The sequence below is a fragment of the Sapajus apella genome, unplaced genomic scaffold (assembly GCF_009761245.1).
Source record: "Sapajus apella isolate SASKATOON/1434 unplaced genomic scaffold, GSC_monkey_1.0 scaffold194, whole genome shotgun sequence".
NCBI classification, from domain to species: domain Eukaryota; kingdom Metazoa; phylum Chordata; class Mammalia; order Primates; family Cebidae; genus Sapajus; species Sapajus apella.
This window is the reverse complement of record NW_022437134.1, coordinates 964,846-974,826: the sequence shown is the minus strand read 5'-3', so window position 1 is coordinate 974,826 and position 9,981 is coordinate 964,846. Positions and strand designations below refer to the sequence as shown.

At 65.9% G+C, this 9,981-nt stretch overlaps 1 protein-coding gene across 2 annotated transcripts in view; it reads left to right on the top strand.

Annotated features, from left to right (window-relative positions):
* Positions 1 to 9,277, top strand: part of AGXT (alanine--glyoxylate and serine--pyruvate aminotransferase) — a 10,166-nt gene extending 889 nt beyond the window's left edge. Inside the window, exons 2-11 of one of the 2 annotated variants that reach the window (XM_032269496.1) lie at positions 60 to 252; positions 1,493 to 1,557; positions 2,160 to 2,260; positions 3,419 to 3,489; positions 4,365 to 4,449; positions 5,474 to 5,569; positions 6,278 to 6,347; positions 7,778 to 7,873; positions 8,243 to 8,371; positions 8,884 to 9,277. In XM_032269496.1, coding sequence (XP_032125387.1) covers positions 60 to 252; positions 1,493 to 1,557; positions 2,160 to 2,260; positions 3,419 to 3,489; positions 4,365 to 4,449; positions 5,474 to 5,569; positions 6,278 to 6,347; positions 7,778 to 7,873; positions 8,243 to 8,371; positions 8,884 to 8,991 — 1,014 coding nt within the window. In that variant the 3' untranslated portion in view covers positions 8,992 to 9,277. The other variant, XM_032269497.1, reaches the window with a different exon arrangement.
* Positions 9,278 to 9,981: the final 704 nt, after the last annotated feature.

Below are 9,981 nucleotides of genomic sequence, written 5' to 3'. Positions count from 1 at the left end.
GTCACTGCCTCCTCACTCGGGGAGGTGGGGGCCTGGGTCTCACCCTGTACCCACCACAGATCATGGACGAGATCAAGGAAGGCATCCAGTACGTGTTCCAGACCAGGAACCCGCTCACACTGGCCGTCAGTGGCTCGGGACACTGTGCCCTGGAGGCTGCCCTGATCAACGTGCTGGAGCCAGGCGACTCTTTCCTGGTCGGGGTCAATGGCATCTGGGGGCAGCGAGCCGCAGACATCGGGGAGCGCCTCGGTAAGGGAGAGGACCAGGTGGGGATGGCCCTGGCTCCACCCTTCGAGGCCTCCCTGGCCTCCCTCTGTGTGAAGCTGGCAGCCCCTGTCCCCGGGTGAGCGCTTACCCCCCGTGTGGCCCTTCCTACACGCGCCTCCGGCCAGCCCGCTGCTTCCTCCAGGCAGGCTCAGGGAACTCAGGGGCTGACTCTGACATGCTGGGAACAGCACGGGGGCCCCGAACCCCCAGCCCCCTGAGTGGTTTCTGGAGTGCATAGGGGGTGGCACTGCAGGGAAGCCCCCAGTCCCAGCACACAGTCCTGAGAGCCCCGGCCACCGTCCAGGGCCCTGGGCACCAGCTCTGCTCTGTGACAGGGTGAGATTTGGGGTTTCAGAAGCAGAAGCCTTCCCTCAAAGCTTAGCAGCATTCCTTCTGGAACTTGATGTGATCCACAAAATGCAGAGGTGTGGACAGACGATTCGCCTCCCGAGTACACTTTTCTGGGAGAAAGGCAGGAGCAGGAGTGTGCCCTGGGTTTAATGATTGATCGTGGCATTGAGGGACGTGGGCTTGGTCAGCTCCACCGTGGCCATGCTGGTTAATGCACAACCTTGACCACTGAGAGCGTCCCGACCCTGAAGGAGCCAGGATCAGCAGAGGCTAGGACCCAAAGGGACATCCGGGCACACAGGCTCAGATGCCGGCAGTTTATGGCCAGCAGGCCCCTCCCCTGTCCCCATGCTGTCCCCTGAGCCAAGGGTTCTTCCCCTCCCACAACTCTGGCCGTGAGTGGCACCCGGGACAGGGACAGAGAGAGGGGGGCAGATGAGGGCCTGGTCCTGGAGTCCCAGCTCCAACGGAGGGCAAGACTGCTGCCTCACTCACCCTTGGCCTTCACCCATCACGCCTATGGGCCTCCTTGTGCCAGCCCTGGGGTGCAGCCCTGACCCCTGGGAGCTCATGCTCTGCCTGGGAGGCAGTGGTCAGCATGGCCTGAGAAAGGGCATTTGAGCTGAGCTCTGTCAAGAGCGCCCCAGGAGCCTGGGCTCCAACAGCCAGCGGCCAGGATGGCCCTGGCTCTTCACACGGAGAGGCTCTCCCTGGGCAGAGTCCACCCTCCACGTCAGGCAGGTGGCCGGGGTGCCACAGTGGGCAGGGTCCAGCCCTCACAGGGCCCCCTGCTCACCAGGGCCACTGGTGCCCAACACTGGCTCCTACAGTGTGTGCGGGACCCTCACGGCCCGCTCTGTCCTGCCCCCAGGAGCCCGAGTGCACCCGATGACCAAGGACCCTGGAGGCCACTACACACTGCAGGAGGTGGAGGAGGTAGGGGGCATGCTGGGTCAGGGACCACCGGGAAGCGGCCGGCCAGCAGGCTGGGGTCAGGGCCAGTAGGCTGGGGCCCACGGCTGGCCCTCAGCCCATCCTAGCATCTGGTGACCGGCTACAGGGGAGGGTTCCATTCCCTGGGAGTGGTGGGAAGACTGTTTGGGAGGCTTCTCTCTGGCAAGGAAACTGAGTCAGGAGCCTGGTCCTGTGGGCAGGGCCCGAGGGGCTGGAGGCAGGAGGCTGGCTTGGGGTCAGGGGCTCAGGGCAATTCCCTGACACTCAAGATACCCCACCCTGTGGGCTGAAGTCAGCCCCAACCTGCCCTGAGCATGGGGACTCGGTCCATCTAGCAACAGGCCTCACAGAGTGCGGCAGGCTGGGGCCACTCCTCCCTCTCTGCGCAAAAGTCCTGCTCTTGGAAAAGCCGTCCTCCCAGAGCTCAGATGCCGCCAGCCCCCTCCTCCCATGCACACCATCAGGGAGGGGTGGAGGCATGCCCAGCTGTTGCTTCCTGGAGCTGCGCCACCCGTGGAGGGTGTTTGTGGGGATCCTGGCCCCCGCCTCCCAAGCTCCACCCTCAGCTGTCCCCGCTTCCCCAGGGCCTGGCCCAGCACAAGCCGGTGCTGCTGTTCTTGACCCACGGAGAGTCGTCAAGCGGCGTGCTGCAGCCCCTTGACGGCTTTGGGGAGCTCTGTCACAGGTGAGCCTGGCCCCAGCATGGTGGGCTGGAGCCCAGCTCGGAGCCAGGCTGTGGGGAGGGGTGGGCACTGGTCCCTCTGCCCAGGTCCCCACCCCAGCCTCTGTCACACGGTGTGGGGTGCAGGCACCTCCCAGGTCCTCTTTGCTCTGGGCTGAGTCTAAAGATGAGCCCAGGTCCAGGGGCAGGCTCTGGTGCTCTCTGGCCAGGCACCCTCACAGTGCCCACTGACCTCTGTCCCCATGGCTGGAGAAGGCTTGTTGCGAACTTCCATATCCTGCCAGGGCCTGCCCCACCCCTACCCGAGGTTGCCAGGGCACTAAAGTTGCCTGAAGCCCTCCACTTCCCTCCCCTAGCCTCCCTCCCCCCGCACAGGGGGCACAGGGCTGGGCCTTGAATGGAGTCAGATGGGATCCCCTGGGAAATGGGGACAGAGCCCCTTGGGACCCAGCAGTCCCATTGCAGGGCTGAGCACAGGACAGAGGAGAGAAACTCCATGGTCAGGGAGGGTCCTTCCGGCAGGTCCCAGTCCGGACAGCTTGTGGCATGGCCGTGGCCGTGAATAAAGCTCGCAAACATAACCCAGGCCCGGCGCAGCAACGCCCAAGCCAGCCCCACCTGCGGCCAGCCTGAGATACTTTCTGTGTCTTTTTTTTTCTTAACAAGAAAACATGGAGGTGGAGGAGGGCGAGGGTGCTGCTGTCCCCCACCCGGCCAGGGCTCTTGCCAGCAGCTGTCAGCAGAGGGTGGCCCAGCCTGGTGCCACCCTGGCCCCTGGGGTCCACACGGGCCCTCAGCCGCCTGCCATGCCTGGGGACCCCAGACTGCCCGGCTGACCCTCTCCAGCAGCAGTTCAGGGCCCTGCAGCTGGGGCCTTCAAGGGCCGTGACGCTCCCTTGATCCCCAGCTCCCTCTGCACCGATGCTCAGGTGGGAAAGGAAGAGTCACAGGTCCCAGTGGATCCTGACAAAGCGGCGGCGGGAGGCAGCCCCTTCCTTGCCAGCCTAAGGCTCAAACTCCTGGGCAGTGGCAGAAGGCACCCCGTTCCTTGCCAGCCTAAGGCTCTGGAGGTACCTCCAGAAACCCCATCCAGGCTGGGGCCCGAGCCCTCCAGAGGCCCCCGCTTCACCTGGGCCCTCTGTTTCGTCCCCGCCCCTCCAGGTACAAGTGCCTGCTCCTGGTGGACTCGGTGGCATCCCTGGGTGGGACCCCTCTGTACATGGACCAGCAAGGTAAGGGTGTGCCCCGGGGCCCTACCCTGCCTGAGCCGCTTCAGACTCCACATGCAGGAAGCCTGGCTGGAGTGAGGACTCGGCCCCATCTCCACCTGGCCTGGAAACTCGCTGCTTACTGGGGCAAGAGCGGCTCCAGAAACTGCCCGGTACCCCATGTTTCCACTGAGCTGTCAGATCCAGGCGTGGGGGCTGTCGGGAGGGACAGCTGCTGGTGGGGGACATTTGAGAGGCCCCAGAGCTATAGCGGGGGCGGTGGGAAGAGCAAGGGGCAGGGCTCCAGCCAATCAGGCATAGGGGACCCCTCTGCCCAACCCCCAGAGGCTCCGTTTCTCGTCCGCCCCGAACCCTGCCAGGCTGCCCATAGCAGTGAGCACCTCTGTCAGGGTCACCTTGCAGGGAACCTCAGCCAGGCCAGCCGAGGGACCTCCCGTGCCCAGCCGCTCTCGGAGGAGAGCCTGCACCCCGCACCACCGAGGTGCCCCGCCCGCTCCACGGAGCCTGTTTCCGCAGAGCCCCTCCTGATTTGGGAGTTGTCGGGCAGGAAGGAAGGGATATCTGGGGTGACCCTCACACTACTACTGAAAGCAGGGACCTGGGGAGGAGCCCAGGGGTGCAGTGCAGGGGTGGCAGGGCTGTCCCGGGGACGAGCACAGTGGAGGGAGAAGCGGCGCTCATAAGCTCAGGCTGAGGTCGTGGCTGCCATGCAGCAGCGTGGAGACTGGAACCCAGGACTCCCTTCTGCGTCTCCCCGCCATCGTACATGGGTTCTTGGTGGGGTTGTAGCTCTTCAGGCTGTTAGCAAGGCAGGCACCGCGCTGGACTGGCCTGCCTGGGGGTGAGGTCCCCATCCCTAGCAAACTGCCCTCCTGCAGGCATCGACATTTTGTACTCGGGCTCCCAGAAGGTCCTGAACGCCCCTCCAGGGACCTCGCTCCTCTCCTTCAATGACACTGCCAAGTGAGTGACCCACAGCCCCTCACCCCGTGCAGGGAGCTCAGGGAGCCGAGGGGGGAGGGGCTGGAGCCGGCAGGAAGGGCTCCCCGGCTCCCCCAGCACCTGGTGCTTCCTTCCCCACGCGCTGGGGGGCCACAGGCACTGTGTTCATGGGGAGTGGGGGGCCGGGTGAGGGGAGGGCCACCGGCGTGCGCAGGGTGCAGAGTCTGGTGCTCCAGGAGTTCCCAGTGTCACACCAAGGAGTGGCCCGGAAAGGACTGGGGGCCTGTGGCCCAGCGCCCCACACGGCCTCCACACAGCCTCCACCCTGGCTCAGCTTCCAGGGGCTGCACCGAGGGACACATGGGCCACACACGGTGTCCCCTGCCGCCCTCATCTCAGCTCCCATACTAGAGTCCAGATGCTGAGCCAGGCCGGGCAGGGGTGGGGGAGGGGGCAGGCCTCACAGGCGCTTCTCATCCAGCTGCAGTCTGGCAACGGGAGGTGCCGTTCCCCAGGACAGAGAGGACTTCGGGGTGACGTCAGGAATTCACTGTTGGAAGGGGAGGTCCCAGGTGCCTGCTGGACCACAGGGAGGGTCAAGGGGGCAGCTGGGTGTGTTCAGGAGCCTGAGGAGAGGCCCGGGCTGGCTGGTCAACCTGGCGTTGTGGAGACGGACACATTTCAAGTTTCAAGCCTGGCCTGGGGGCCTGAGAGCAGTCACCTTTGGGTGATGAGGAAATGAAATCTGACCCTGGGGGAGAGAAAGGGGTGCACAGAGTGGAGGGAGCCGGCCTCCGGGGCCGCCATGGCGGGGTCACACCCATGTGGGCAGAGGTGCAGCCTGGGCCCAAGGGTCAGCAGGACTGGACAGCTGAGGGTCCCACGGCCAGCCTGGTCCCACACTGGCCCCTGAGCACAAATGCAGCTGGGCAGGCCGTCCTGGGGCCCCTCCATCTCGTTCCTGTGAAACAGGACAGCCGACAAGACCGCCTGGCTTTCAGCCCAAACTGAGGGACCAGGGCTCAGGCGGCTTCTTCCTCCCCAGGAACAAGATCTACTCCCGCAAGACAAAGCCCCCCTCCTTCTACCTGGACGTCAAGTGCCTGGCCAACTTCTGGGGCTGTGACGGCCAGCCCAGGATGTGAGGCCCAGCAGGGACGGGAGGGCGGGGGTGCTGGACATGGCTGAGAGGCCTGCAATCGGGGATTCTGCAAGCCCCCCACCTCCTTGCCCCATGAACCCCAACTAGAGCCCCAGAATTCGCCTGCTCCAGGCCACCAAATGCCCCACCCTAGGTTCCCCGGCCCGAGGCTCCGGGCAGGGGCGTGGCCCCCAGACCCTTCCACAAACACTGTCCTCCCCAGAAGTCCCAGCGCACCCTCGGGCACTGTTGGCCTGACCCTGCCATATCTCCCCACTCCCAGGCCTCATTTTCCCCCCTCTCAAAAGGCATCCTTGGCCATAAACCCAAGGCCCCTTATGCTACATACAGGGACAAGGCGCCAGGAATGGTGCCCTAGCCCAGTGGGCATGGAGGGCCATTGCCAGCTTCTTGGGCACACTGGGCTGAGGGGCGGGGAGGTGGTGGCGGGGAGGTGCGGGCGGGGAGTGCGGGCGCTTGTCTGCCCCTGCAGCTGCCCGCTGCATCCTAGCCGGCCCCCACACCAAGCCGTGCTCTCCCTGGCAGACGCAGCTGCCTTCCCAGTCCAACGTTCTGAATCCAGACAGGACTCGGGTGGAGAAGGCCGGTCTGTGGTCAGAGCCTGTGCTGTCGGGGCTGGGGCAGACAGAGCTAATGCCCCATTTGCCCCCGCCCGTGGTGCTGGACGAAGCCCCTCATGTCTTCCAGGTACCATCACACGACCCCCGTCATCAGCCTGTACAGCCTGAGAGAGGGCCTGGCCCTCCTTGCGGAGCAGGTGCGTGGACGGCTCTCCCACCAGAAGAGACACGGCCACCGGCTGGACTGCCGCGGGCGCAGCCTGCAGAGACGGAAATGTCCCTGGTGCACGGAGGGAAGGGAGCCTGCCAGGGAGGCCCTCCGTGGGGTGGGGGAGAGGGCGGGGTCCCGGGCACACTGGCCGTGGGCACGGCCGGGAGGACAGAGCCCAGGGGGCAGAAGCAGCAGTGAGGCAGGTGTGGACGCTCCATCCCTCCTGTTGCTGTGAGGCAGCAAGTGAGGCCCAGCGAGGTGGGCAGGGAGAAGGGGAGGCGGAAGTGGGCAGAGGCGTGCGGCCTGCAGGTGGGCGGTGGATGGACAGCGAGGGGTCGGCGGTCCCGGAGGCTGGTCCAGCCCCTATGGCAGGGCGAGAGCTGAGCAGGCGCGGCTGGCTGTGACCCGGGGTTGATTTGGCCACTGCAGTGTCCACACTGTCAGCACGCAGGCCCAGTGGCTCTGCAGGACACGAGACAGGAAGCCCCACCTACTTTCATCTGGGTCCTATTGTCCTGTGGGGCCCATTGCCAGCCACCAGTCCATAGTCCAGGAAGGGCCCCTGGGCTGTGGCCAGCTTCCCGTGAGGTTGCAGGGCCATGCCTGCCACACTGGCCTCCTGGGTCCGCTCATAAAGCCACTGCCTAGGGCTGGGTTAGTGCCGGGTGCCCCCGGAAGCCAGACGTCACCCACACCCCTCAGGAAGGCGAGGTGCTGAGCACTCACAGGGAGAGGATCTGGGGCGTAAAGATGGGTGGGGGTGTGAGCTGGGCGGAGAAGGAAGAGAGCAGGACTAGCCGGCAGGGCACAGGGCGGCGGCGGGCTCGGGGACCTGGCAGAGTGTGGATTGCGGGGTCACATGCACAGGGAAGATGGGCAGGGCAGCCAGAGGAAAGAGTACCTGCTGCCCCTGGGTCCCACCTGGGGTGGCCATGGGAGCTGTGGCGGGAGGCCAGGAGAACCTGTGACCAGAGGTGATGGCACTGAGAGGCCCAGGGCTGGAAGGACCACCGCTCGCCCGTCCAGAGCTGAGGCAGGAGCGGTTCTGGGGAGGATGCCAGGATGGGGGAGCGGGGACCCTGAGCCCTGGCCCTAATCCACCCCGGCCCTGTGTGGCCAACAGCCCTTCCCCTCCTCCCTGCCCACCTCCTCCCTGCGGCAAGGTGCTCTCCCCCCCCCCCCCGGGGACCCAGGCAGACCCCCCCCCCCCCCCCCACGGCTCTCTCAGACCCAGAGGTTTCCTCCTGGCCCTGGGGTAGTCTCAGGCTTTGCCCCCGGGGAAATCTAAACTGGGGGGTCTGAAGGCTTCCCTGCACCAAGGCCAGCGAGTCAGCCTCTTCCCCCTGCGCCGCAGAGGGTGGGGCTTCCTGCCCGCCACACCCGTGCCACTGCCCACAGGTGCCATCTCCCACGCAGGGCCTGGAGAACAGCTGGCGCCAGCACCGCGAGGCCGCGGCGTACTTGCACGGGCGCCTGCAGGCGCTGGGGCTGCGGCTCTTCGTGAAGGACCCGGTGAGGAGGCCCCGGCAGCGGGCAGCCCTGCACCCATGGGGAAGGATGAGGGGTTCTTGCCCAGCCCCCTCAGTGGGGACGCTGGGTCCTGAGAACGAGGGGCAGCTGCCCAGTGGTGTGGCCCCGGGGCCAGGGAGCAGTCACAGCTCTGGGCCTCCGATGCCAGGTCTCAGGAGGGCCTGTGATCTCCCAGGGGGAGGTTGCCCATCCCCCGCCGCCTCCTGAGGGGTGGGAACCCTGTTCCCTCCAGGCCCTTTCTCCTCCTGGCCCCTCTAGAACCTAAAGCCGGGGCAGATGGCCCTGGCCAAGAGCTGTCCCTCGGGCCCGTGCAGGGCCTCTCCCCACCTGCTGAGCGGGCCCCTCCTGCAGGCGCTGCGGCTACCCACGGTCACCACTGTGGCTGTGCCCGCCGGCTATGACTGGAGGGACATCGTCAGCTACCTCATAGACCGCTTCGGCATCGAGATCACGGGGGGCCTCGGGCCCTCCACGGGGAAGGTGAGAGGGCACCTGGAGGGCCTTTTGTAGAAACCAAACCTGACACCCCTCCTTGAGCAGGCTGGTCACCAGGTCTAGGGAGGCCGGGGTCCTCTGAGAGCCCAGATAGGAGCATCTAGAAGGGCCCTGCTCTCCAAGGGGCATCCAAGCAAAGCAAGTCCTCCCGCCCTGCTCCCACCCAGCCTGCTGAGGTCACCGGGTGCAGCCTTGATGATTCTACGTGGGCCACCTTTAAGTCCCGTGCCTGTGCCCGCTGTGTCTCTGAGCGGCAGTGTGGACGGGCCTCCAAGGCACCACCCGCCCTCCACAGTGCTGTGGGTACAGAGGGACGAGAGCCTGCCCTGGTCCAGGCATTCGGGGTCTCCTCTGTGGCCTGCACGGGGCTCTCGGCTCCCCTCGTGGACACTGGGTGGGTGGTCCTCACTCAGGTGGCTCTGGCCAGCCCTCGGTCACGGTGAGGTGGGCCGCAGGCAGGAGGCTGACATTGGCCTGGCCCATGTCCCTCCCACCAGGTGCTGCGGATCGGGCTCATGGGCTGCAATGCCACCCGCGAGAATGTGGACCTCGTGACAGAGGCCCTGAGGGAGGCCCTGCAGCACTGCCCCAAAAAGAAGCTGTGACCTGCCTGCTGGCCCTCACCGGGGCCCCGCCCCCCAAGGGGTCAGGATGATCAGGAGCAAACAGACTCTGGCAAGGTCCCCCAAGCCTGGGGGCAGGAAAGCCACTGACCTGAAAGGCAGAACCAGGCAGCCTCCCGGCCCCAGCCAGCCCTTCTCCCTCCAGTGGGCCCCCCTGGAAACAGCCCACTTGGGCGCAGGACCCAGCGCCTTCCAAATGAGCCGCAGCCCCCAGGCCATGAGCCCTCCAGGAATGTTAATAAACAGCGTGGCCCCTCTCCTCACCATGTGGGGGGTCGGTGAAAGGGTCTGCGAGGAGCCCATCCTGTTCCCTGAGCCACCTGACTATGGACTTCAGGGGACACCCTCATCCCAGAGCCCACGGGGCAGACCCTCCCCGGGGGTGCTGTCTCCACACTCTGGCACCAGATGTCGCACCCCCAGACGTCCTCACACACCACCTCCAGGGAAGCCCACATGGCCCACAGGGCTAGTTGGAGACCCCACTCGTGGATAAGGGCACCTGCGTGTTTGAGAGCACACAGCCAGGACCTGAGCCCACACACCAAGAGGCCCACACCCTCAGTCCACGAAACCCTGAGACCCACACCCTCAGTCCACGAAACCCTGAGACCCTCACCCTCAGTCCACGAAACCCTGAGACCTGCACCCTCAGGCCCACAGACCAACAGGCCTGCACCCTCAGTCCACGAAACCCTGAGACACGCACCCTCAGGCCCACAGACCAAGAGGCCTGCACCCTCAGTCCATGAAACTCTTGAGACCCACACCCTCAGCCCCCCAACACCGTGAGGCCCACACCCTCAGGCCCCCAACACCGTGAGGCCCACACCCTCAGGCCCCAGCACTGTGAGGCCCACACCCTCAGGCCCCAACACCGTGAGCCCCACACCCTCAGGCCCCCAACACCGTGAGCCCCACACCCTCAGCCCACCAACACCGTGAGGCCCCAACACCGTGAGCCCCACACCC